This window comes from Dipodomys spectabilis, unplaced genomic scaffold (genome assembly GCF_019054845.1).
Source record: "Dipodomys spectabilis isolate Male_0828 unplaced genomic scaffold, ASM1905484v1 ptg000076l, whole genome shotgun sequence".
NCBI classification, from domain to species: domain Eukaryota; kingdom Metazoa; phylum Chordata; class Mammalia; order Rodentia; family Heteromyidae; genus Dipodomys; species Dipodomys spectabilis.
The window spans coordinates 6,697,681-6,724,222 of NW_024870753.1; the positions used below are offsets into that span (position 1 = coordinate 6,697,681).

A 26,542-nucleotide genomic window follows, 5' to 3' on the forward strand; every position below is an offset into this window, starting at 1 on the left:
CCGCACGGGACATCATTGTGGCTTCTTACGGGGAGAGTACAGGAGCACATTTAGTGGGGAGGAACCTCCTTGGATTTAATACATTAAACATTTCCAGTGACACCTACCAGCAAGTATTTGGGCTATTGAGCTCTTCATTTCCAAGACTTCAGTTGGATTGTGTTTCAAGATGCCTGCACCTTTATGGAATTCCCCTTTCCCACCACGCACGCACGCACGCACGCACGCACGCACGCATGCACGGCCTTGGCCTTCATTCCATTCAGGTGCTGGAATTCTCTTTGAGCTCAGTTAGTTGTTTGTATCATCTTTGAATTCACTCCGCTGCTTAGCCACTCCCCGTTTCATGGGCCATTTGTCTAGTTTTGAATTCGTTGCCTTGAGTTTCCTCCTCTTTCCTCTCACTCAAGTTCTTCATTTGGGATTGTTGGCTTTTGAAGGCGGAGGCATGTTGCTGGCTTCTTGGTGAGTGTTGTGTTGTTCTTTTCTTGCTGTGAGTTACAGATCCGGATCGGGATCCGGGTTTTTCCGTGGGGTCCTTTCCGTTGGGGATTCTCTGAGGTCACACGGAGCCTGGGAGTGACTGGGGCTGGGCCCTGTTTTCTTGTTACTAGGTGGGAGGGGTGCTCCTTAGCCAGACCTCCAATGCTGAAGACACTGCGTGCACAGCTCTGCTATACTCAGGTGAGGAAGCTTCTCGCGGTTGATAAACCACAACCTTGACCTTGCGACAATCTGTAATGATGACGAGTCACACTAATTATGCTTAATTATACTTGTATAGCTCTGTATATGTATAACATCTAAGTATACTATATATGTAATCTCTGTTGTATGTTTATGTACATATATATTTATAAATATATAACATACATTTACACACTATATAAATATATTTTACATATAAATGTGTATACAGGTGATAGCTATACATACAAATATACAATATACATATACACACATATATTTATGAATATATGCACATTGATGTATAAATATACATTATATAAAGTATGTATATGCATGCAACATAGAAATACAAATATACATGTATATGCATATAACATATCATTATTTATATGATATATAAATAAATATATATAAATATATAATATTTACAAATATATATTTACATAATACATAGTACATCTTGTATAAATATGTCTATACAGGTGACGTCACTCACAATATGCCACACACATATCTGTATATAGAGACACCACCTGTGAGGGTGCAGGAGGTGTCATGTGCTTGGAGAAGCTCATCCCACTGGCCATCAGCCGGGCAGCAGGCCTGGCCCACGGCTTTCCCGAGGCCCTGGCTCAGGCAACAGGCCTCATCCAGGTCAGGACGGGCGGGGCTGGGCCTCCTCCCCGCAGGGCGCAGCTGTCTCCCGTGGAGCCTCTGCTGGGCATCGTGGGCGCCGCTGCTCTGCTCTGTGGACGCCGGAGCGGCCGCACGTGTGAGCCCCGGCCCCCCCTGCCCCCCACCGCCCAGCTTTCACTTGGCACCTCGGGCCTCCACCCCTGGCATCTGGGCTGCCAGTGCGGTTCCACAGCCCTGCTGCACATCTTCCAAGCCTGTGGCAAAGCGTGTAAGTACTCGGGCGGTGGCCGAGGCCTGAGAGCCATTCGGTCTCCAGCAACCGGCACCCCTCAAGGTGGCATCTGCTCCGCGTCCACGGTGAGGGAAGCGGCGCTGCGCCTCGCTCCACGCGCTGAGCGGCCACGCGGGAGTGCGGGCGGCCTCCCACACCTCCCAGCTGGGGTTGAAGATGTGAGGGTGTGTGGGCTTTCCCTGGCTGAAAAAGAGTCTGGAGAGCTTGGATTTCTGCTTACTATAATGATGATGATGATGATGATATTATTCTTTTCTGTTGGTTTGGTTTCTCTGTACATTTCTGCTTTTCTGTCGCTTCCTTCATGGTTCCTGATTCTCTTCTTCTTTTTTTTTTGGGTCCAGTGGTGGGGCCTGAACTCTGGGCCTGGGCGCTGTCCCTCAGCTCTTCAGCTCAAGGCTAGCGCGCTACCACTTGAGCAACAGCACTACTTCCCGTTTTCTGGTGGTTCATTGAAGAGTCTCAGGGACATTCTGGCCCTGGCTGGCTTTGAACTCTGACCCTCAGATCTCAGCCTCCTGAGTAGTTAGGATGACAGGCATGAGCCACCAGCTCTCGGTTGAGAAATACCTTTGTTTTGGTCCGGTCATGGGGCTTGAACTCTGGGCCTGGGCATTGTCCCTCAGCTCTTCAGCTCAAGGCTAGCGCTCTACCACTTGAGCCCAGCGCCACTTCCGGCTTTCTTTCTTTTTTTTTTTTTTGCTTATGTGGTGCTGAGGAATTGAACCCAGGGCCTCAGGTATGCAAGGCAAATGCTCTACCACTGAGCCATCTTCCCAGCCCGAGAAATACCTTTGATTGAGACAAGCCAGGCGGCTTTGGCTGATAACCACTGTGCATTGTTGTACAACACATCCCATTCATTACACATCTGTATCAGTAAGAAACGGACCATTCATGCCTCACAGGGAGACGCACAGCTGAGTAACATTTTCATTACATTTCAGCACCAGCCATACCTCCACAGTAACACCAGGTCACTAGAAAACACAACACTGAAGGTGTGATTAAATCAACTTCTACCTGTGTCGCCGAGGCTTTGTCCTTAGCAGAATTGCAGGTTTGACAAAGTAAACACTGGTGAGAAGTTATCTCCGTGCCTTTAGAACTGGCTCTCCACGTATTGCTTTTCTTAGTCTGGATCTGGTTCTCTCCCCATGCTGAATCACTGAGTGCACAGCTTGTATGAGGGAAGCATTAGGACTCAGCAGGGCGGGACAACTTTTTGCAGGTTTCGTTTAAGGAAGTATTTCTGTCCTACCCCATCCCATCCTGCGCCCAGCTGCAGTCAGGGGACAGCAGCATTTATTAAGTAGGTATCACAGGGAATTGAACTCCAATGACATACCTTTTCCCCACCTACTCCTGGGGCTTGGACTCGGCCTGGGCACTTCCCTAAGCTTGTTTTGCTCAAGGCTAGCACTCTACCACTTGAGCCACAGCGCCATTTCTGGCCTTTTCTGTTTATGTGCTACTGAGGAATCAAACCCAGAGCTTCATGCATGCTAGGCCAGCACTCTACCAAGCCACATTCCCAGCCCTCCAATTTTATATCTTAATTCTAGTATTGGCTACTTTAGCATGAAAACCTTGTATTTAGTTAACTCTTGTTTTGTGTGCTGTTGGGTTAGTCATATGATGAAGTAGCCTGTCCAGGGTAGGAGCTTAAATGACCAGAGAGAAAATGGCCTTATCAGAGTCCTGTCCATGAATCTCTGAAGAGAAGTGCTTTAGCTAGGCCTGTAGTAGACTGGAAAACAGTTGACTTTTGTATATTAACTTTGTGTCCTGTACTCTTGCTATAACTGTGTTAGCTCAAAAATGTTTAACTGTTGATTTATGAGAGATGTTGGTCTGTTGTTCTCTTGGAAATTTTGTCTGGTTTTGGCATTAGAGTCATATGGACTTCCTAACAAGGAGAGAGAGCCTCTTGTGGAGGAGATGGTATAGAATTGGTATAATGGTTTCCTTAAAGATTTGGAAGAATTTACCAGTGAACCAATATGGGCAGATAAATCTTGGATCCTCCAGCTCTCTGACTCCTGGATAGCAAGGATTTTAGGTGTGATCAATCTACCAGCACCTAGCAGTCCAGGAGCATCAGGGCCATGCCACTGGTCCAGCCAAACCCCTCCTAGAGACAGGCAGGACAGTGGGGAGAGGAGGCAGGGCGCCTGGGCCCTTTTGGGGGTTATTGTAGCTCCTCCTCAGGGCCTCTGACGCCACCTGTCCTCCATACTGGGGACAAGGGACGGTGGTAGATCAGGCCCTGGTCCCCAAGCCACCCACCCACCCCAGCAGGTCAGTCAGCCCAGCTCCTCTGGCCTGCAGCAATGGTCCCTGCAGTTCCCAGGAATGGCCACTGGGTGTCACCACCATCCTGGCTGGGCCGCCCTGGTCCAGGAGAAGCCTGACACCCTGGCCTCCTCTAATGGAGGAGGTCTCCGGGGACAGAGGGACGCCCAGCGCCAGCTCACCTTCTCATACATGGCTGACTTTTGGGAGTAGACGTCAAAGTTGGTTCTGATCCAGTGCTGGGCCAGCTGGAAAGCCACTTCTTGGGTCCGAGGGGAGACTGACTTGGTCAAGCCTAGGGCCCCAGGCAAGGCAGGACCTGAGTCTCCAGAGCCTCCATCCCAGCAGAGCAGTGGCCGGGGGACTTGTTTGCCCCCAGGCCTCCTTTCTGGACCCTCAGGCCATACCTCGGGGTAGAAAGAAGGGACAGGGGCTGGACATGTGTGCTGAGCAGGGCCAGAGCAGCCCAGGAGGCAGGGGAAGGATGGAGGCCTGCATCTCTAGTCCACAGCACCCAGAAGCCCAGCTTGGCCCGTCCTCCGTGGGGCCAGGTCCTGGCAGATGCCCCCTGCCTGCCTGCCTGCCTGCCTGCCTGCCTACCTGTGATGACCAGGTACTGGAGGGGGGCCCAGCCATTGGGGAAGTCCCACTGCTGGCCTGTGTTGAGGAGGGAGGTCGGGATCCCATGCTGGTAGGTCAGGATTTGGCTGTCCTAGAAGGTTCCAGATATTTCCTTGAGTGAGTAAGCCAGGATGCTTCCTCAGGAGGAAGGCGGCTCGCTGTGCCCTTTCTGGCCCTTGTCTTCTTGGCTCCCAGCTGCCCCCATCTGGTCGCGGTGGGAACTACAGGCTGAGCTAGGCTCAGAGAGGAGGGAATGGCTGCCCTGCAGGTCTGTGCTCAGTCAGCAGAGCCAGTGCTGCGGCAGGGCCCCAGAGCTGCCCCTCCTCCCCCTCCCTGGTCCCCTCACCTCCAGGTATTTCAGAGCCTTGTCTGGGATGCTGGAGTCAGAGAAGCAGCCGGCCCAGAGCGGGGTGAGGTTGGATGGGTAAAACTCCAAGTTGTTCCTGCCATTTTCTAAGTCATAGTCGAACCAGGCTCCTTTCTGCTCCTGCCAGAGGACGGCCTGCATGGCGGCCATGCGCTGGGCCCGCAGGTTCCTGTACTTGGTGGCCTGGGAGTCGTTCCCTGGGGGACATTACCTCTGGTCTCAGTGGGCGGGGCTCTGCCCCTGGGTCCTGAAGGACCTTCTAGAAAGAATTCCCAGGTCAGGAGAGCTTCTGCTTCTAAGGCCTCACCCGCTCCAGGTAGCCACCCCGCTCCCAAGCGAGCGGCCCCGTCCACTCCCCGACAATGACAGCGCTGGCTCTGCGCTCCGGGCCTCGGGCCCTGCTCCTCGGGGCGCTCCTGTCCCAGCTCCAGCCTCTGTCTGCTCATAACCGTGCCAAAGGTGGCAAGCCCGGCGCGGCGCAGTGCGGAGGCCTCGCTTCAGCCGAGGCTCGGAGAGGCCGGTGCTTTGCCCAACGCTGCCCAGGACCACAAAACTCCTTGGTCTCCTCCTTGGCCTGGAAGTGGCCGGCACGGAACCTGCCTGCGGGGCTCCCAGTCTTCCCCACCAGCCCACGGAGCCTGGAGGGCCAAGCGGGAGCTCAGCCAGCCCCGCTGCGCTGCTCCCTAGCAGGGCCGGGGGCAGGCCCGGCAGCCCTGGGAGCGCATCCACCTCCACCGCCCTGCAGACCCCAATGACGCGGTGTGAGTCCCTCCCCGCACTGTCCCGCCTGCCCCTCACCCTGCACGTCCTCCAGCCTGGGGAGAGGGGTCTCCCAGGATTATAGTTCTGGGCATTGATGCCAACTTTTCAAGGAAACGTGGTCACAGGCCCACGGAGGTGGAGCCTTCATTTACAAGAGTCTCACAGGGTTGCCGCCCACTTGCTGGCAGAAGCAGCTGGGCCGCTGGCTGGAGCCTCCTGGGCGTCTGGCTCTTGCTCTGTGCTGGTCCTTGGGCAGGAGAGACCCCCAGAGGGCAAAGGGCAGGGCTGGGAGGAGGGTGGCGTAGAAGAGCTGTAGGAGTGCAGGGGTGAGCCATGGAAGAGGGCAGCCCCCCTGGGGCTGGTCCCCAGCCCTGCCCCTCCCCTCCCCCACACCCAGGGCAGCGGCCTCCACTCAGCCAACATCTGGAGGAGCAACGCCAGGAAGGCTCCGCTGCAGCCAGCCCCCACTCCCACGCAGCTCCACAAACGCACAGCCACCTGCGGATCAAGGGGAAAGAAAGTAACCCCAACTGAAAGATGCAAGCGAGGTGGCCACACACACACACACACACACACACATACACACACACACACACACACACACACACACACACACACACACACACACAGTCTGTGCCCCGTCTGCATTTCTGCACAGAGCAGCGGTTTTTGCAGCCCCGGGCGCGCAGGCTGCAGAGGGGCCTGGCTTTGAGCCGCTGTGGCAGCTGCCGCCTCTGCCCACCTCGCCTGCCTGCCGGCTCTCATTCTCACCCTCACCACTGCGGCTTCCTGTCTCCCCCATGGGAACAGGGCACAGGGCACTGCCGCCAGCAGGCCACGCTCCTGGACTCTCCCGGCTGCAGCCTTGACCAGCCCTGAGCTGACTGGTTACACTGGGGCCTGGGATTCTGGAAGCGGAGTCCCCGGGAATGAGTGCCGGGAAAGTTCCTTAGAAGAGGAGGCTCAGCCCCTTTCGCTCTGTGTCCTTCACCTTTCCCCCCCTCCCCACTCTTCCTGCTTGGAACACGGATGAAATCTTTGGAGCTGCAGAAGCTACTTTGCAACCAGGTGGCCATAAATGGGGAGCCTGAGACCCAGATGCGTCCCATGGCAGGGCGGGGAGGGAGGAAGGGACCGGGCCTTCTGTGGCTTGAGTCTGAAGCCTTGGACTGAGCCTGCTGTTGTTGAAGGCACTGCTTTTCAGATGCGCGTCAGCCACCGCTGAAGGAAATCCAGATCGCCTGATGAGTGGCTACTGTTCCCTTCGGTTAGAACATTTCCTTCATTCCCATGTCATTTCTAGCCAGCTTCCAGTGTCCTCCTAGTACTGTTTAGCATTCCGCTGGCTCCGTTTAGCTTCAACCCAGCTCAGAGGGAAGAAAGAGCGCGTGGCAACAAAGAGCTTGACTCCCTGCGCTCAGATCCAAACATCCATCACCAGGGACTGAGAAGGTGCTGGGTTTCATGGCAGTAGCTCCCTGTGCATAGGGCTGTGCATGCCTAGTCCTGGGGTGCCGGCTCTGTTCAGTTCCATGACCCATAACAAGTGTGCATGCAGTGATCGAATGCGGTTGAGAGCCCTTGCACTCAATGTTCTACGTAGCTGGTTGTAAAGTCATTTGAAAGCTTGAGAAGACACCAGTCCTTCCGGCTGGGTGGCTGGGCCCTTTGACAAAGGGAGGGCTCAGGTGGCTGCCCCCTGCCCGGTGGAGCTGGCAGGCGCCTCGGGGAAGGGAGCCGCACACGTTCATCATCTTAGAATTAACGGCACACCTGCGTGGAGAGACAATTGGAACGCAGGTGAGACTGCGGGCTCCCACCGCTAGCGAGGCCGTCAACCCCCTGGCTCAGGACTGCTTGCAGGGCCCGAGTTCAGCCACCTGGCTTGCTCCCGCAGCTCTGGCCTTGGACCCCTGAAGCCCAAACCGACCTCAGTGAGAGGCTCAGGAATGCAGGCTCTCCGTTCAGCCCTGGAACTTCTTGGAGCCTCAGTTTCCACATTTGCCAAGTGGGGAAAGACACAGCCCTTCCAAGGCTGCCAGGAGTCGCTAATGGCGTATTTTAGGCCATTATGTCTCAGTGAAGGGCAGTGGCTGTTTTATTCCAGACTAGAGAGATGCCCTGGCCATGTCCCTATTTGTTTTTGTGCCAGCCCTGGGGTTTGAACTTGGCCTGGGCACTATTGTTTAGCTTTTTTTCTCTCAAGGTTGGTGCACTACTACTTGAGCCACCACTCCACTTCTGGCTTTTGGGTGGTTAATCAGAGATGAGTTTCACAGACTTTCCTGCCCAGGCTGGTTTGGAACCCAAATCCTCAGATCTCAGCCCCCTAAGTAGCTAGGATTACAGGTGTGAGCCCCCAGCGCCTGGCTTTTTCTTGCTATGTGGTCCAGGATGGCCTTAGACTCTGTGACCCAGGCTGACCTTGAGCTCACAATTCTTTCCCTGGTTTTCCCTTCCTCCTCTCTCCTCCTTCCTCCTTCTCCCTTCCCTCTTTTTCCTTTTTTTTTTTTTTGCCAGTCCTAGGGCTTGAACTCAGGGCCTGGGTGCTGTCCCTAGCTTCTTAGCATTCTACCACTTGAGCCACAGCACCCCTTCTGGCCTTTTCTGTTTATGTGGTGCTGAGGAATCGAACCCAGGATTTCATGCATGCTCGGCAAGCACTCTACCACTGAGCCACCTTCCTGGCCCGTCCAGCCCTGCTTTTTTGCTGCTTGTTTTGGAGATGAATCTCATGAACTTTTCTTCCTGGGCCAGCTCATGAACTTTCCTGGGCTAGCCTCAAACAATCCTCTGGCTTCCAGCCTTCTGAGTCACTAAGGATTGCCGGCATGCAAATCACTCTTCTGGGCTCATGTGTTACTTCTCTGCTGCTGTACAATGATTTATAGCAGAGTTAGCACGCACAACACATCACCTATTTATAGGCCTGAAATTCCAGCACAACTTACCTGGGTTCCCTGTTTGTGGGTTGCATGAGGCTGCTGACACCCACCCGGGCTGTGGTCGCATGAGCAGCTTTACTGGGGAGACTCACTCTCAAGCCCCCTCAGACCGTTGCCAGAATTTATCTCCTGTGGCCACAGGATTAGGAGCAGAGTTCCTAGCCTGCTGGCTAACAGGCGGGGATTCCACTAAGTTCCTTGCCAGGTGACCCTCTACCATCAGAAGCTTCTCGACAGCCAGCAGGAGGAAGCATTTCTGACACTGAGAACACTCTTGGAGGTAGACGGCAGGCACTCACTCTAGCCTCTCAGTAAATTGCCAGAGTGGGAATGCAACTCAGGATCTAGGTATCTGTCTCCTCTGTCTCCATTCTCCTTTGCTAAGGGTGATGTTGGGCCCACACAGGACTTCAGAGGGAGTGGATTTCAGTCTCCTGAATTTGGAGGCAGGTTTTCTGCAAGTCTTGGACAATCTCCTTAAATTCTGAACTTTACTGGAACCAAACTTTCAGGCACTTCTAGATTCTCCACATCTCACTGAATAAGCGTCCCCATTGCTCAGCGCTCTCACACCGCACATTCAGCTTTCAGCTGAGTCCAAAGTGTCAGATTACTTTTTCCCTACAACGTGTGTGTGCTCACGCAGGCTTGTTTGGGTGCACGTGCGCAATGGGGGCAGGTCTTATTATCTGCCCCACCTGGTTCCAAACTCCTAGGTTCAAGGGATCCTGCCACGTCAGCCTCCACCGACTCTGGGACTACAAGCACGTCATCACACCTGGCTTTCCATGATCTATGTCGCATTTTTCCATAAGAGGCAAAGTACAGAAGTCAACAACAAGAATGGTGATGCTGGGGATGGAATCTAGAACGTGTACCCCATAGCCACCATCCCCCTCCAGCCCAATGATTGATTGGACAATGTGGATGTCTATATTGCCGAGCCCAGTTTATTAGTGTTGGACTATTCTTTCTCTACTTTTGCATCGTGACAAGTGAGTTGTGAGCTGGGTACTGGTGGCTCAGGCCTGTATTCCTAGTTACTACGGAGACTGAGAGCTGAGGCTCACAGCTCAAAGCCATCGCAGCAGGAAAGCCAGTCAGACAATCTCCAGTTAGCCACTAAAGGGTCAGGAACATACCCGTGGCTTAAGTGGTAACGCACCAGCCTTGAGCAGAATAAAAGACTAGATAGCACCTTGGCCTGGAGTTCAAGCCCCAGAAGCAGCATAAAAACCAAATGAGTTGTGGCTGGGCTTGCTGGCACGTATGTGTGCAATCCGAGCAGTTACTGCAAGTTGAGCCCAGTGTGAGCTCCATAGCAAGGTCCTACCCCGCCTCATCCCCAATCAACTGTGAACAGCTACTTGGAAGTTGTTCTGTTCATCACCTAGTCATCAATATCATTGTATTTTTTTTTCTGTCAGTCATAGGGCTTGAACTCTGGGCCTGGGCGCTGTCCCTCAGCTCTTCAGCTTAAGGCTAGTGCTCTACTCCTTGAGCTAGTTGTCACTTTTCTAGTGGTTTACTGGAGATCTCAGACTTTCCTGCCAGGGCTGGCTTTGGATGGCAATCCTCAGATCTCAGCCTCCTGAGTAGCTAGCATTCCAGGCATGAGGCACCAGCACCCGGCTCTTCATTGTACCTTAGTGTCTTCAAATCAGGTAATAGGGCCTCATAGCTTAATTTCCTGTCCCATTCAGGCTTAGAATCAACTTTTGGCTACCTAAATTAAATGTAAAGCACATCTCTTAACCTATTAACATGGCATCTGATCTCTCATCAGTGTATTTGTTTTCAGCATATTGTATCTATTTTTTTTGTCTATTTTATCTTAAACCTTTCCTTGGAAAGGAGCATAGGGTGGCAGCTAGAGCTTTTTTTCTTTGGGCCGCTCACGGGGCTTGAACTCTGGGCCTGGGCACTGTCTTTGCGCTCTTCAGCTCAAGGTGAGTGCTCTACTGCTTGAGCCACTTCTGGTTTTCTAGTGGTTTATTGGAGATGAGTCTCACGGACTATCTTGCCTGAGCTGGCTTTGAACTGTGATGCCGATTTCAGCCTCCTAAGTAACTAGGATTACAGGCATGAGCCACGGGTGCCCGGCTACCTAGAGCTTTAAGCATTGGTATTCTTCTAAGTCAAATTGTTTTTGGTGGAGATTGAACTGTGGGGCCCACTGCTTGCTAGGTAAGCACTCTACTGCTGAACTCCAACTCCACATCCAGCTTGAGGTCTGTTTCTTTCTTTCTCGTGTTTTGTGACGCACTAAGCAGTTCATGTGTTTAGACTTGTACTGGAGAACAATTGTGGGAGGTGGTGCTGGAGAATGTCTCCATATGTTCTGGTTCAACAAGTCTCTCCCTCCTGAGAATCTTGCTAGGGATAAGCATGGGCTAGATAAGGAGCCCAGAGCTCAAGTATGGTTGAAAAAGGTCTCACTTCACCATCCGAATTCCATACACAACCTGCTGGAGGGACATACAACACACACACCTTGTGGAGTTCCAGTGGGCTTTTATTGAGATTGAAAAAAAAAAAAAAATCAAGATTTTACCAGCCATCTTTTTTGAACCTTATAGACTCTGGTCCATATTACGTGTACATAAAACATAACACATCCCAATGAAAACAGAGACCCACTGGAACAATTGCCAATTAACACAAAGCCAATTTTCCCTTTCCCCGAAATGGTTTCAAAATTTTGGGTTCCCGCGGCTCCCTCCCCGGTAGAACTGGTCCCTTGTGGCTAGGGACATTAGGATTTTCTCCCATTTTTGCTGAACAAAAATTACATTTTTCAAGTTTATTCCAAAAAAGGGAAGCAATTTTGTTTTATCCAAGGACCCCTTCCCAACAACCACTGGTTAAAATACAGCAGGCTGTATCTCCATTGCCCAGCCCTCCCCCCACCCCTGCCCTGCCCAGCGCTGTCCACTGGAGAATTTCAGCACACTTCTGCTGCAATGCGTCAGCTGCGGAGGGCAGAGGCAGGCGCCAGGCTCTCTCTGGCCTCATCGACTGTCACAGCCTTTGGACACTGACTCTTTACTCCCAAGATGAGCTTCCACATCAGAGAGAAGTTGATTTTCTTTGGGAGCTTAAAAAAATTATCTATGAATATAAAGCAGAACTATTAAACTCACCAGTCTACTTAAGTTCACCAAAAAGCTGATTTACTTCAGTTCCTGTGAGGCCAATAATTCTGCTTAACGAAGTATTTTGGTGAGAAAAATAATTCCACAATTTTAAAGATCCATGAAAGGTGAAAAATGTAGCGAATTAAAACATGGCTTAATTCCCAATAACTCATGTAACCTGTTACTCATCTAGAAGGTCAGGAGTGTGGCTAAAGGCAGTTTCTGATGAGGTTCTGAGCTTCCCAAGTGTTTCCAAATCCTTAGTGCACACACCCTCCCTGTGGGTTGCAGTACCCTCCCTCCCACCCCATTAAAAAAAAGAAAAAAAAAAAATTAAACCAAGTATTCAGAATGAGATGTTTTGGTTTCAATAGCGTGTGCCCAAAGCTTTGTGCTGAGTTGTCCTGCTCTAGGCCAGCACAACGGCATCAAGCACAAAGCCAGCGGCAGAGGAAAGATGCTCCCATCTCATTCTGAAAGCAAGTATGATGCCCGCAACCCCCCCCCCCCCACCCTTTGGATCAACCCTGTATTATGGATGCTGGAGTCCACTGCAAAAAATAAACGCAGGTTTTCCTCCCCGCATTTCCTTCCATGGAAAATCATGTTAAGATGAACTTATCCCACGGGAAAGGAAAGGCAAGAGAAGTTTCACCTTCAGAACTTAGGGGAGTGAAAAACAAAACAGGCCCAGAGGCAGCAGGCGTGTAACAGTCCGTAACCCATCACACAGCTGCATGAGCAGGGGTGAAAGCCTGGGTTGGATGTAGTTTTTAGAAACAGAACATAGTTCCCATCCAAATGAACCACTGGAAACATATATAACCATCACGTTCAAGAAAAAAACAAAAACCCAATACTGTAAAGAATCTGAGGACCATTTCCAATAGAAATAATGTTCCTTATTGTAAGGGATAAAAAAGAAAGAAAGAAAAAAATAAGACCAGGCTTGGTCCTGGTCTTCAGAGCATCTTTCCATTTAGCTGTTCCTATTCGACTCAAGTACCAAAACTGGGCAGCTGCCTCCAACCACGGTGTCCCAGACAAGTGCCTCTCCTCTCAGAGGCTGCACTTCAGTAATACTTTCAATTCAAGTCTGTGCTTTAAGAGGGACCACAGGTACGTGGCACCAGGCAGAGCAGTCTAAGGGTGGCAAAGATGACTGCACTTTTTGTTTAATCACCCCACACTCCCAGGCGAGATACAAAATGGATTTATATTCCTTTGTGTTCTACATAAATGATCCCTCTTACCTCGCCGGGGGTGGGGGGGTGGGGTGGGAGGGCGGGGGAAGGGGGGGTGCAGAGAGCTGCATCAGTTCAAGGTAAGATTGTTGGTCAAAAGGTGACACTGCAAGTCCCCTCCCCCACCCATCCCTGGAAAAGGTATTTCTTCAATTAGGTTTGCATTTAATAACCAACACTGACCTGATAGAGCATCTATGACTTGGGATTCCAAAGAAAGGAACTTGCTCTCTGGGGGATTTGTACTGCGCAGCTCTTGCTACAGTTAAGGAGTTAGGGTTGTGTGTGATCAGGAGGCATCTGTAGGATTTTAATCCTCAAGGAATTTTGGGCAAGTCACAAAGTTTTGCTTAGAACTAGGCAGTCAAAAAAGCAACTTTGAATAACTGATTTCTTTATCCAGATGAATTAAGCACAAAGCATATGCAGAAATTTTCTTGTAATAAGGTTCTGAATACAATGGGAATATGGAAATCAACTTTTTAAATTTATTTTTTGCTTTTTTTTGTTCTCTAGATGCCTCCTGATTGACCTAGTACACTGGGTTAAAAGGGAATTAAAAACATTTTTTTTTTTTTAAAAAAAGTTCACTGGTTTTGATTCATCTCACTCCTTTTGCCTGGAGATCAGGCCAAACATCAAGCATGTTGGGAGGGGCACAATTTAAAGCAACACTATTGACTGTAAAGTATCTGCCAGCAATTTACAATGCAAAATGACAGGCAACAGTTCTTGTCAAAACGCAAGAGGATGCAAGCAGCTTTCTGTAGCATGAGTAACAGCTCTCAGGGGTTGCCCGTTCCTGCAAAAGTTTTTCTATCAAGATGGGCAGAGGGCAACACATGTGTATACACTATAGGAGATGATCCACAGAAAACTAACCTCCGATCTGCTATCCTTACCAAAGTCGACAATGGCTAGTAAGCTCAAACTCCAATCCATGCCTTCTAATACTCTGTTCATAGACACTGCCACTCAACAGAATCCCCGCACGACAAGGAAGGTGAATCCTTTGGCAGAATTTGTAAGGTTCCTCTCTTAGAAAAGGAGAGGTCAAATCAGAGACCTTCATAAAAAAATCATCTTGAATCATAGCTATTAGAAGCTTCCTTGCTTTCTGGTAAGACTTATTTTAAATGTACTGAGACAGTGTGACAGCAAGCAAACAGTGCATCCCAGACATCCGGGCTCCTTTTCTAGCATGGGGACAACAGACACTCACTCTACAGCAACAGGCCAAAGTACTTTTTAGAATTTAGTGTTGCAGAAAACTGAGCCCCTCTCATCTTTAGCTGCTCTCATAATCACTCGAATCCCCTTAATCCCAGCAACCTTCATCCAAAAAAAATAATATATATATATGTATATATATATATATATATATATGAACCCAGAAAAAAACTTATTTACAAAGTTTATACAAGTATACACACCCAATTTTCTATGGGACACGCTTTGCCACAGAGGAAAGAGGGTCAAGGCTCTGACATGTCTACACATCAAGTGCCATACTGCTAATGGAGACGTATGTAAACCAGTCTTTAGTGTTCTGTGGTAGAGCACAAAGGCCTGTCATATGGCTCCTGCAATGATAGACTGCTCTTTCCTTTGGGAGCAAGGATGGATCTACTCAGCCCAGAAGAAATCTTTACTTGGGATTGATTTTTTTTTTTAAATACATGTATTTACAGTGCGGATGAACTGCAGTTGCATATCAACTCCTCCGAATAGAGAAAAAGAAAATGGTGTTAACGTTACTAGTAAGATTCATCTTCCAGCCCTGGGCTTGAGTAGAACAGGAAGAGACACACTTTATAACTTGAAACCAAATGAACAGACAAAATTTTAAAAAGAAAAGAAAAAAGAAAAAAATTACTTTGTTGATTCCTTGGGCTGTGTCTAAAAGATGATATTGTGAATGGTCTCATAGCATAAGGCACTTCGCACAAATAAGTAATAAGCTCTTCAGGCTTAAAAACGGATGACTAATCAGGGAGAAGTTGAAATGCACTCGAGACAGCTGTTGGAGAATTCTGAAGATGTAGACAAGCTTGTGTGTTCATCAACATTCTTCTCTTTTTAGGGTTTCTCCCTTTCTCTTCTTTCCTCCTTTCTTGTCCCCGTTCCCCAGGAAACATTTTTAAAAACCAGCAGTTAGTGCAACTAATGTTCAGTCGGCACAGTGCAAACAAGTGGAACAAAAAGGTAGAGTTCTTCTTTTCAGTTTCTTTCTCTTCACCAGTTTAAAAAAAAGAAAAACGTATTTTAAGTCTTCATAGTTCCAAAATAAAAGATGAAAAACCCACAAGAGAAGAGCATCCCACCCAAAAAGCATTAAGTCGCAGATCCAAAGGAGCCTTCTGTTGTCAATGCCTATAGAAAGCAAATAAAAAAAATCCGCAATCAGCAATACAAAGCCAGTGTGCACAAAGCCTGCACGCAGAGGTTTTCAATTCTCCCTAGTAATGTAATATTGGCCCTTGTTCCCCAAGAGAATCCACTGGTAACAATGATGGAATTTCTCCTAAGCATCCCTGAGGCAGATCTTTGAGTACTGGTGACAGGCCCTCCCTCAAATCTGACTAGTTTTGTTTGTTCAAGAGTTTGTATTTGGGGCTGGGAAGGTGGCTCAGTGGTAGAGTGCTTGCCTTGCATGCATGAGGCCCTGGGTTTGATTCCTCAGCACCACGTAAGCAGAAAAAGCCGGAAGTGGTGCTGTGGCTCAAGTGGTAAAGCACTAGCCTTGAGCTGAAGAGCTGAGAAGACAGAGCCCAAGCCAAGAAATCAAGCCCCATGACTGACAAAAAAAAAAAAAAAAAAGGAAAAGAAAAGAAAAAGAAAAAAAGCTTGATATTTAACATAGAAAAAATAATTTGAAACTTCTGGCGGTAGTGGTGTTTGAACTTCCTAGAAGGGCACTCCACCACTTACTGCTCTTCTTTGCTTTATTTTTCCTACCTATGCCTCCTGGCCCTCAAAATGTCTGCCTCCTAAGTAGCAGGGATGGGAAACATATGCCTCCATGAGAGCCTGGTGCCAGTGGCCCATGCCTGTAATCCTAGCTACTCAGGAGGCTGAGATCTGAAGATCAAAGTTCAAAGCAGCCAGAGTAGAAAAGTCTATGGGACTCCTATCTCTAATTAAACTCCAGAAAATGGGCAGTGACACTATGGCTCTAAGTGGTAGTGCACTTACCTGGAGCAAAAGAGCACAGGAGACAGAGCCCAGGCCCTGAGTTCAAGCCCCACAACTGACAAAAAGTTAATTAAAAAAAGTGTCAATAGGGTCTTGCCAATGATCCCAGGATTACTCCTTCCTCAATCTCCAGCATGAGGAGGCTCACCGACACTTGTCATTAGGTTCACCTCGAAAGTTCTATTTTTCAGTGGTACTAGGGTTTGAATTCAGGGCCTTACATTTTGCTAGGTAAGTACTCTACTGCTGAGCACACTGCTAGCTCTTTTATATGGTTATTTTTGAGGTAGGGTCTCATTTTTTGCTTGGGCCACAATCTACCTTAATTACTATTATTTTTTGGGGTCCGGCCGTGGGGCCTGAACTCTGGGCCTGGGCGCTGTCCCTCAGCTTTTCTGCTCAAGGCTAGTGCTCTACCACTTGAGCTACAGCACCACTTCTGGCTTTTTTCTTTTTGCTTATGTGGTGCTGAGGAATCAAACCCAGGGCCTCAAGCATGCAAGGCAAGCGCTCTACCACTGAGCCACCTTCCCAGCCCCTCTACCTTAATTATTTAAGGCTTCTCATCATAACTAGCTAGCCTGGCTTTAAAATGGAATCCTGCCAACTTCAGCATCCCAAGTAGCTGGGATTATGTATTTCATTATAAAATATATTAATACTAATATACATGTACCTTCTTCCTACTTGATGCAATAGGTGTGCATTAAAGACAAATTTGGTCTCCCAAAATAAGACTATTTGGGGGAGCAATTTTCAGTATGAAAGTGTTTTCTACTTTTTTCCCTTTATACTCAGTTGCCTGCAGGTTTTTTTTTTGTGGTTGGTTATGGGGCTTGAACTCTGGCCCTGGGCACTGTCCCTGAGCTCTTCAGCTCAAGGCTAGCGCTTGAGCCACAGCACCACTTCCAGTTTTTTGTTGGTTTTCACTGAGATAAGAGTCTCCTGGACTTTCCTGTCCATGTTGCTATCAGCTCTCAGCCTCCTTAGTAGAGGCCTGAGCCACCGGCGCCTGGCTTTGCCTGTGTTTTAAAGTGGAAATTTATAAAGACATGAGCACAGTTATGAGGATGTCCACTTTCATATCCCTTACAACCCCAGAAATTTTTTTTTGGGGGGGGGGGGGCTGGGAATTGAGCTCATGACCTTGAAAATACTAGATAAGTATTTTACCACTAAGCAACAAACACTCTTAGTCCTTGTTTTTTGAGACAAGATAGTTTTTTGAGGTTGAGGCTGGCTATGAATTTTTGATTCCACTGTGTCTCCCTTAGGAGTGAGTATTGCAATTATAGGTGCTACACACCTATAACTCCTTTCTTCTTTGTTGACCCTTTGGCTGTGGTTAGAATGCAATTAACAAATCTCAACTTTAAGCAACATAGGCTGTTTAGGCTTTTAGATGTTTTCCTAAAAAAAGAAAAACAATTAAGGGAGGGGGAGGTTTTATTGTGGGCTTGAACCTGGGGCCTGGGCACTCTTCCGGAGGTCTTTTTGCTCAGGGTTATTAGCACGCTACCACTTTTGAGCCACAGTACCACACTTGTGGTTTTCTGGTAGTTAATTGGAGAAAAGTCGGGTGGAATTTCCTGTGTGGGCTGGCTTTGAACCGTAATACTCAGATCTCGGCATCCTGAGTAGTTAGGATTATAGATGTGAGCCACTGGTGTCATCTAGCTGCATTGGACGGATGGTAATTTCCAAATTATACTGACCACCTGACCTATTATTGTAACTTAACAGTTTTCATATTTGGTAGAGTGGCTCTGTATTATTGCCTCATTCAAGAGATGTTTGCTACTTAATCTTATTTATGTCAATTTGTGTTTTATCCTATATTGCCTGTTGTACATGGTAGGACACCAGAAAAGAAGATCTTAATTTCTTAACTTGGAGATTCAACTCCTTTCAGATATATACATACATGCTTGTTAGGGTTTCTCATCTTCTACAGGCTCGCTGTGGTATTCTGCCACATACAGGCTCTTGTCAATGTTGCTTGGGATGGGTTTGATTTCAGTTCCCAGCTGCTCCTCAATACTTTTCAGGTTGAAGCGATCATCATATGTGATCAAGTTGATGGCTAAGCCAAGATGACCAAAGCGACCTAAAATGGGTTTAAATTAAATATGAAAACCACACATGTGCAAGTCTCTAATTGAAGAAAAACACAGGATTAACACATCTGTTCTGAGTGCCATTCTGAATAGAAGAAAACACTTCTTTTTTTTTTTTGTTGGTCGTGGGACTTGAACTGTGGGCCTGGGTGCTGTCCCTCAGCTCTTCAGCTCAAGGCGAGTGCTCTACCACTTGAGCTACAGCGCCACTTCCGGTTTTCTGGTGGTTTATTGGAGATAGGAGTCTCACGGTCTCTCCTGCCTGGGCTGGCTTTGAACCGCGATCCTCAGATCTCAGCCTCCTGAGTAGCCAGGATTACAGGAGTGAGCCACCAGCGCCCGGCTAAGAAAACACTTCTTATGATCTTCTTGGACACTTCTTTTAAATTTTCCAGTCCACAACAGAACAGGTGGCTGAAGTAAGTTCCTTATGTATGGATTTAATTAAACTCAGAAGGAAGCATTTCAGGGGGAAATAAAGCAACTGCCCTGAACAGTCTTTTTTTAGTAATCAATCTTTAAATAATACAGTTTAACTACGTACATAACACACTATATTAAGTATTACAAGCAAGCTAGAGAAAATTGGTTACAAATATCCAGATTGACCCCTGGAACAAGCCCACAAAAGGTACTACTACTACCCGAGCATCCCAGGGACAGTTGGACTTTTCTTCTTCAAATGACAAAATGGATGCTAATTTGTGTCAAAAGTTACCACAACACTAACAGTTCCATCTAATGAAAAGTTTTCAGGTACTAATTTCATCTCAAATTAAGTAGTAGTAATTACTTTTCTTTCCTTTTTTAAAAAGAGTCTTGTTATGTATTTCAGATTAGCCTTAACCTTCAGAACCCAGTTAGTAATATAGCAGAATATTAGCCCTAAATAACAAACTGAATTAGTATTAACTCACTTGTTTCTCATATCTACTACATTCTATCTCACAAATAATCAAAATTTGATGACTAGAGTTCTTAGAAATTATTTCCATCAAAACCATCCCATTTTCCTTACCTGATCTTCCAATACGATGAAGATAGGTCTCTGCCAGCTTTGGGAAGTCAAAGTTTATTACCACATTCACAGCTTGTATATCAATACCTCGGGTAAACAGATCTTTAAAAAAAAAAAAATTTTTATCAATCAACTCAGCCATGCCTCTTAAGTCCAGAGGTAGACTGTAATGACTCATGAAACTATAAATTCATAAATGGGCTCCAGGAGTAACCAGTAATTTCCTATCACCTATTTTCTAGTATTTAACCCAAGTTTGTAAACTCAGAACAAAGTAATTTTACTAACCATTTATGCCTCTAGAATTCATTTATCATATTTGTAAGGGATACGAAGGTAATATGTAAAATTTCCCGTTCCTTTCTACTCCCACAATTAGTATGCAAATTCAAACTGAAAAAAAAAAAAAAGGGGGTAACTAGGTTTCCTTGCTCCTACTAGCTTTCTATTCAAAAAAATCCATGAGGGGCTGGGAAGGTGGCTCAGTGGTAGAGCACTTGCCTTGCATGCCTGAGACCCTGGGTTCGATTCCTCAGCACCACATAAGCAAAAAGAAAAAAGCTGGAAGTGGCACTGTGGCTCAAGTGGCAGAGCGCTAGCCTTGAGCTGAAGAGCTGAGGGACAGCGCCCAGGCCCAGAGTTCAGGCCCCAAGACCGGACCCCCCAAAAAAAAAACAAAAAACAAAAAAAACAACAACAAAAAATCCATGATGGTTAGAATGACTTCCAATTTACTATTCTAAATATCCAATACTTTAAAGTCCTCTATGCCATTTTGGTCCTAATTTATTTCTAATAAATCTCTGGTCTTTATTTCTACCAAGTTAACTCCCTTTTTCTTTATTAAAGCTCTCTTTGTAGACCTATATGGACCATTTAAAAATTTATAATCACCTAATTTAAAATTCTTTTCAGGGTGCTAGTGGCCTGTGACTGTAATAGCTACTCAGGAGGCTGAGATAAGAGGACTGCGGTTCAAAGCCAGCCCAGGCAGCCACTTGAGTGGTAGAGCTAGCTATGTCCTCTCTACATCTGTAACTTATATAAATAAACAAATAAACCTATAAATTAGCCTATTAAAATAGTAGCCATTGGGCTGGGAATGTGGCTTAGTGGAAGAGCGCTTGCCTAGCATGCATGAAGCCCTGGGTTCGATTCCTCAGTACCACATACACAGAAAAAGCCAGAAATGCCACTGTGGCTCAAGTGGTAGAGTGCTAGGCTCGAGCACAGAGAGGCTCAGGGACAGTGCCTAGGCACTGAGTTCAAGCCCCAGGACCAAAAAAAAAGGGAGAGACATATGGTGTACAAAGTCTAAAATATTAAAAAGACATTTTTGCAAAAAAAAAAAAAAAAGTGCAAGTATTGCCATAAATACTATTTCTTTCATTTCTATTCCTTAAAGAGGTGGCATTTTATATATTCTTACTTATATATTTATCATATATATATGTGTTATGCAGTGCTTGCTTATTAGTTGATTTATTACAGAACTAGAGATCAAAGCTCTTATTAGGAAACACGCTTAGCCCTGCAGTGCTTAACATTTTATAAACTGTTTGAAAAATCAGAAGACAAAACATGGCACATATTCTATATATACCACATATATGGCATATAGTCTATAATTTCTGCTACTTGGGAGGCTGAGGCAAGATCATAAGTTCCAGGCTACCTTGGGCATCTTGGCGAGAAACATTCCTTAAAAAAAAAAAAAAGGATGTGAAGACTAAAGCCCACACTGTAATCTTAGCTACTCTGGAGGTTAAGATGTGCAGGAAAGTACTTAAGACTCTTATCTCTAAGCATCACAAAAGTTGGAAGTGGAGTTGTGTCCAGTGCTAGAGTACTAGGCTTTGAGCAGAAAAGCTCAAACAGAGTTTATGCCCCAAGACTGAGATGTAAGGATAGGGATTATAGCTCAGTGATAAGAAGAGTTCTTCTCTGGCGAAGGGGAGGAAGGGGAGGGGAGTGTATTTGTGGAGGTGGGAGGGAAGGGATGGTAGGGGAAAAACAAAGGAGGAGACAACCCTTGCTCATGTAACTGTAACCTCTCTGTACAGTATATTCACAATAAAAAAAAACTTATTTAAAAAAAAGGAGTCGGGTGCTGGTGGCTCACGCCTATAATCCTAGCTATTTAGGAGGCTAAGATCTAAGGATCACAGTTCAAAGCCAGCCCAGGCAGGAATGTCCATGAGACTCTTATCTTCAATAAGCCACCAGAAAACCGGAAGTGGTGCTGTAGCTCAAGTGGTAGAGCCTTAGCCTTGAGCTGAAGATCTGAGGGACAGCGCCCAGGCCCAAAGTTCAAGCCCCACAACCGACCCCCCAAAAAAAAAAAAAAGGAGAGTGCTTGTCAGATATGAGTGGTATCCCAGGTTCAATCCCCAGTATGGAGACAGGGGCAAGGAAAAAAACATCAGCACTCAAATACATATGATATGAAGGACTTGCAAATAATTAAAATTAAAACCAATTAGCTAGTACAACAATTCATATCAATGTCCAAATATTATAAGTATTTTCCTTTTTCTTCTTTTTTGGGGGTATTATAAAGCTGGGCACTGGTGGCTCACACCTGTAATCCTAGCTACTCTGAGATCTGAGGATTGCTGTTCAAAGCCAGCCCAGGCAGGAAAGTCCATGAGATTCTTATCTCCAAAACCACTAGAAAAACTGAAGTGGCACTGTGGCTCAAGTAGTAGAGCACTAGCCTTGAACTGAAGAGCTCAGGGACAGCCAGCACCCAGGCCCAGAGTTCAAGTCCCATGACAATAAATAAATAAATAAATAAATAAATAAATTGATTTGCCTGGTGGCAAATGGTACTTTCTAAATGCCTTCAAATCCTGAATTACGGGCTGGGAAGGTGGCTCAGTGGTAGAGTGCTTGCATTGCATGCATGAGGCCCTGCGTTCGATTCCTCAGCACCACATAAGCAGAAAAAAGCTGGAAGTGGCGCTGTAGCTCAAGTGGTAGTGCGCTAGCCTTGAGCTGAAGAGCTGAGGGATAGTTCCCAGGCCCAGAGCTCAGGACCCACAACCAACAACAACAACAACAAAAAAAGCAAAAAAAAAACCAAATCCTGAATTACTTTAAGGTAACTCTATAAACAACTCACCATTAACCACTGAACCAGGTCAGAAATTATCCTAGAATATAGGTTCCTCATATGCAGGGAAAAATTTAATAAACATGAAACATATACACAAATATTTTGTCATAATTTCCCAAAGTGTACAAAGGGTTGGGGATGTAGCTCAGTGGTAGAGCACTTGTCTAGAATTACTAGGCCATGAGATTGGTCCCCAGCACTACAAAAAGGAGGAGAAGCAAGTATCTAGCAGAGTAAATACTTGAAGACTATCAATAAATAGCTATTTAGAACTTGTAAGTTATACATGCAAAAGAGAATGAGAGAAAAAGTATGATTTGTTTCCTAATCAAAGGGGAGAAAAATGAAGACTTAAAGTCTAACCTTAAACCTTGTGAGAGTCCACTAAAATAAGTATTTCATATTAATTCTCTATTATTTCTGATAAAATAAGCACAAATATATTTATAGTTTAATTATACTTTCTGATGTAGGGCTAAGAAGCAAGACAAATTAGAAGAATGTAAGATATTATATATATATATATTTTTTTTCTTGTCTATTAGAGTTTGAACTAAAGACCTATGTGCTCCCCTGAGACTTTTTATACTCAAGGCTAGCACACTACCACTTGAACCACAGCACTAATTCCACCTTTGAGCAGTTTACTGGAGATAGAATCTCATGGCAGGAGCTGGGAATGTGGCTTAGTGGTAGAGTGCTTGCTTAGAATGCATGATGCTCTGGGTTTGATTCCTCAGAATTACATAAACAGAAAAAGGTGGAAGTGGCACTGTGGCTCAAGTGGTAGAATGCTAATCTTGAGTAAAAGAAGCTCAGGGACAGTGCCCAGGCCCTGAGTTCAAGCCCCAGGACTGGCAAAAAAAAAAAAAAAAAAGTCTCATGGCCAGGCGCCAGTGATTCACACCTGTAATACTAGCTACTCAGGAGGCTGAGATCTGTGGATCACAGTTTGAAACCAGCCAAGGGCAGAAAAATCTGAGAGACTTATCTCCAATAAACTGCTCAGAAAAAGTCAGAAGTGGCATTGTGGCTCAAGTGATAGTGCTAGCTTTGAGCACAAAGAGGCTCAGGCCCTGGAGTCAAGAGACAGGAATGCTGCCTGCCCACCCCCCCCCCCCCCCCCCCCCGCCAAAAAAGTATCATGGACTATTCTGCCCAGGCTAGCTTTGAACCACAACCTTCAGACCTCAGCGTCCTTAGTAGCTAGGATTACAGGTATGAGCCACAGGCATCAAGCCTATATACGCCCCCCCACCCCCCCCCCCGGCAGAAAAGTGCTTATGTGGGGACAACACACTGCCTGCCCCGCATGAGTTGGAGGCTTGTGGAGAGAGAAGGGAAGAGGTACATACATTTTCTTAATGCTTATAAATTATCAAATTAATAATCATTGGACTCATTTCTACAACAGCATTTTTACAAAATTTCTGATCTTCCACATGTGGATCTAGGTGGTGGTTATGAGTATATACATGTCTAAGAATGTATCAAGTAACATACCTGAAATTAGTATTCTTATTTATATGCATATGCTTCAGTTCAATTCTAGTTGTTACTCATAAACTTAGATTATATATTAATGTCATACCAATAGTAAGACTAGATACCAACTGCAGAAAAGGGAGTGCAATGAATCTATTTACTTTATCTGATTTGATGACCTACCTGCCTCCCAGTGTTTTGGTGGGTCACAGGGCTTGAACTCAGGGCCTGGGTTCTTCTCTGAGCTTTTTTTGGTTGGTTATGGGGCTTGAACCCTGGGCCCAGGAGTTGTCCCTCAGCTCTTCAGCTCAAGATGAGCTATCTAGCACTTGAGCCACAGCGCTACTTCTGTTTTTCTGGTGGTTTATTGGCGATAAGAGTCTCATGGACTGGAAGTGGCGCTGTAGCTCAAGTGGTAGAGTGCTAGTCTATAGCTGAAGAGCTGAGGGACAGCGCCCAAGCCCAGAGTTCAAGCCCCACGACCGACCCAAAAAAAAAAAAAAAAAAAAGAGTCTCATGGACTTTCCTGCCTGGGCTGGCTTTGAACTGTGATCCTCAGATCTCAGACTCCTGAGTAGCTAGGATTATAGGCGTGAGCCATTGGCACCTGGCTTCTCTGAGCTTTTTTGCTCAAGTCTAGTGGCTCTACCACTTTGAGCCCTAAGAGCCATTTTCAGTTTCTTGGCAGTTAATTGGAAATAAGAGTCTTTTGGACATTCCTGCCACTGCTGGCTTTGAATTACAATCTTTAGATCTCAACCTTGAGTAGCTAGAATTATAGGTGTAAGCAACCAGCACCCAGCCCCACTTTTTCTTTTGGTAGTAAAATAACACAAAATATACTCTAGCACTGCTGCTGGTGGAGGAAAAAAATAAAGACTATTTCTAAAACATATTCTTCTAATCCTTTTCTGTTATTTTATTCCTATATGCTTAAACCATTAAGAAAACACAAAAATTCCAAAACTAGTTTTAAACCCCAAGATGAGTGCCAGAACCAATCTGAAGATTCAGATAAAGGGCCTCATTTTAGGGGCTGGGAAGGTGGCTCAGTGGTAGAGCGCTTGCCTTGCATGCATGAGGACCTGGGTTCGATTCCTCAGCACCACATAAGCAAAAAGAAAAAAGCCAGAAGTGGCGCTGTGGCTCAAGTGGTAGAGCGCTAGCCTTGAGCTGAAGAGCTGAGGGATAGCGCCCAGGCCCAGAGTTCAGGCCCCATGACTGGACACCCACCAAAAAAAAAGGCCCCATTTTAGTAGTAACTAGAGTTCTCTAAATTCAGAAACTGTTGAAGTGTTAATAAGGTATGCCACATTAGGCTATATTATGTGAAATGAAGAAAGCAAATCCAGAATTAGGAAGGAAACAGTATAAATAAAATACTTACCAGTGCAAACAAGATTGCGGCATAAGCCATTTCGGAAATCATGAAATACACGATTTCGATGTTCCTGTGGGGGGGGGGGGGGCGGGAGAAGCACTCCATTAATTAACATTTTTCATCTTTTTCTCCTATCCAATCAGTATTTCATAACCCTGACTAAATCTATGACAGTACTTTTTTTTTTTTTTTTAAATATCAGTCGTGGGACTTTAACAACTCAGGGCCCACATACTATCCCTAGAGCTTTTGTGCTTATGACTAGTGTTATACCATTTGAGCTACAACTCCACTTCTAGCTTTTTGGTGGTTTACTGCAGATCAGAGTCTTGCAGACTTTCCTGCCCAGACTGGCTGTGAACCACAATCCTCAGATCTCAACCTCCTGAGAAGCTAGGATTATGGGTATGAGCCCTTAGTAACCGACCTCAAGAGCTTTTTTGGGGGGTAGGTGGTGGGACCTGAACTCTGGGCCTGGGTGCTGTCCCTCAATTTTTCAGCTCAAGGCTAGCACTCTACCACTGGAGCTACAGCGCCATTTCCTGCTTTGTCTGTTTATGTGGTGCTGAGGAATCAAACCCAGGACCTCATGCATGCGAGGCAAGCACTCTACTACTGAGCCACCTTCCCAGCCCTCAAGAGCTTTCTATAGTAAATGTTCTGTATCTATCTATACACTCCACGAGTATCTAACTGAACACTTGAAATTTGGTTAGCCTTATTTCATTTTAACTGATCTACATTGCTATTTGTGGCTACTGTTTTTTTTATTGGTCAAGGGGCTTGAACTCAGGAACTGAATGCTGTCCCTAAGCTCTTCAGCTCAAAACTAGTTCTCTACCAACTTGAGCAACAGTGCCATTTCTAGTTTTCTGGTGGTTAAGTGGAGATAAGAGCCTCAAGATTTCCTTGCCCAGGTTGGCTTTGAACTGCAATCCTCAGATTTCAGCTCCTGAGTAGCTAGGATTACAGGCGTGAGACACTGGTGCCCCGCAGCTACTGGTTATTATAATAAACAGTATACACTTAAGAGATTATCTTACATATTTCACTTGTAAACTCAATACTCCTAACTACCTTATAAGGTATGAATATGTACTATAAACCCATTTTTAGAGAATTCAACCTCAGAGAGTTAGCTAAAAGGAATAATCTTACAGTTACTGAAAATAGTACATAATAGTAGTACATTCCATACCCCTCTCGATTGTAACCAGAGATTGACCCCAAGGCCTTCTC

At 46.4% G+C, this 26,542-nt stretch overlaps 2 protein-coding genes and 1 long non-coding RNA gene across 7 annotated transcripts in view; 1 reads left to right on the forward strand and 2 right to left on the reverse strand.

Annotated features, from left to right (window-relative positions):
* Nucleotides 1-3,701: 3,701 nt before the first annotated feature.
* Nucleotides 3,702-5,121, reverse strand: LOC122110224 (trehalase-like). Its single transcript, XM_042682721.1, has 4 exons — nucleotides 4,881-5,121; nucleotides 4,514-4,625; nucleotides 4,096-4,208; nucleotides 3,702-3,752 (listed from the first exon to the last, which is right to left on the reverse strand). Exons 1-4 carry the CDS (start codon nucleotides 5,049-5,051, stop codon nucleotides 3,702-3,704), a joined length of 447 nt encoding a protein of 148 aa, XP_042538655.1. The 5' UTR covers nucleotides 5,052-5,121.
* A 5,987-nt stretch (nucleotides 5,122-11,108) lies between these two features.
* On the forward strand, nucleotides 11,109-13,556 carry LOC122110378. Its single transcript, XR_006147858.1, has 2 exons — nucleotides 11,109-13,008; nucleotides 13,040-13,556. It is a non-coding gene; the product is annotated as an uncharacterized LOC122110378 (long non-coding RNA).
* Nucleotides 13,224-26,542, reverse strand: part of Ddx6 (DEAD-box helicase 6) — a 43,642-nt gene continuing 30,323 nt past the window's right edge. For all 5 annotated transcript variants that reach the window (XM_042682968.1, XM_042682967.1, XM_042682969.1 and 2 more), the window contains exons 11-14: nucleotides 25,310-25,373; nucleotides 19,320-19,421; nucleotides 18,109-18,291; nucleotides 13,224-15,362 (exon numbers count right to left, since the gene is read on the reverse strand). In XM_042682968.1, coding sequence (XP_042538902.1) covers nucleotides 18,116-18,291; nucleotides 19,320-19,421; nucleotides 25,310-25,373 — 342 coding nt within the window. In that variant the 3' untranslated portion in view covers nucleotides 13,224-15,362; nucleotides 18,109-18,115. The remainder of the gene's footprint in view (nucleotides 15,363-18,108; nucleotides 18,292-19,319; nucleotides 19,422-25,309; nucleotides 25,374-26,542) is intronic.

Bases quoted from the DNA above. Each gene is read 5' to 3' on its own strand.
- LOC122110224 (XM_042682721.1), bottom strand. From the start codon at position 5,051: ATGGCCGCCATGCAGGCCGTCCTCTGGCAGGAGCAGAAAGGAGCCTGG. The intron at 4,626-4,880 runs GTGAGGGGACCA...GGAACCTTCTAG, and splicing joins AGGCTCTGAAATACCTGGAG to GACAGCCAAATCCTGACCTA. The intron at 3,753-4,095 runs GTGAGCTGGCGC...GCCTGTCTCTAG, and splicing joins AGTCAGCCATGTATGAGAAG to GAGGGGTTTGGCTGGACCAG.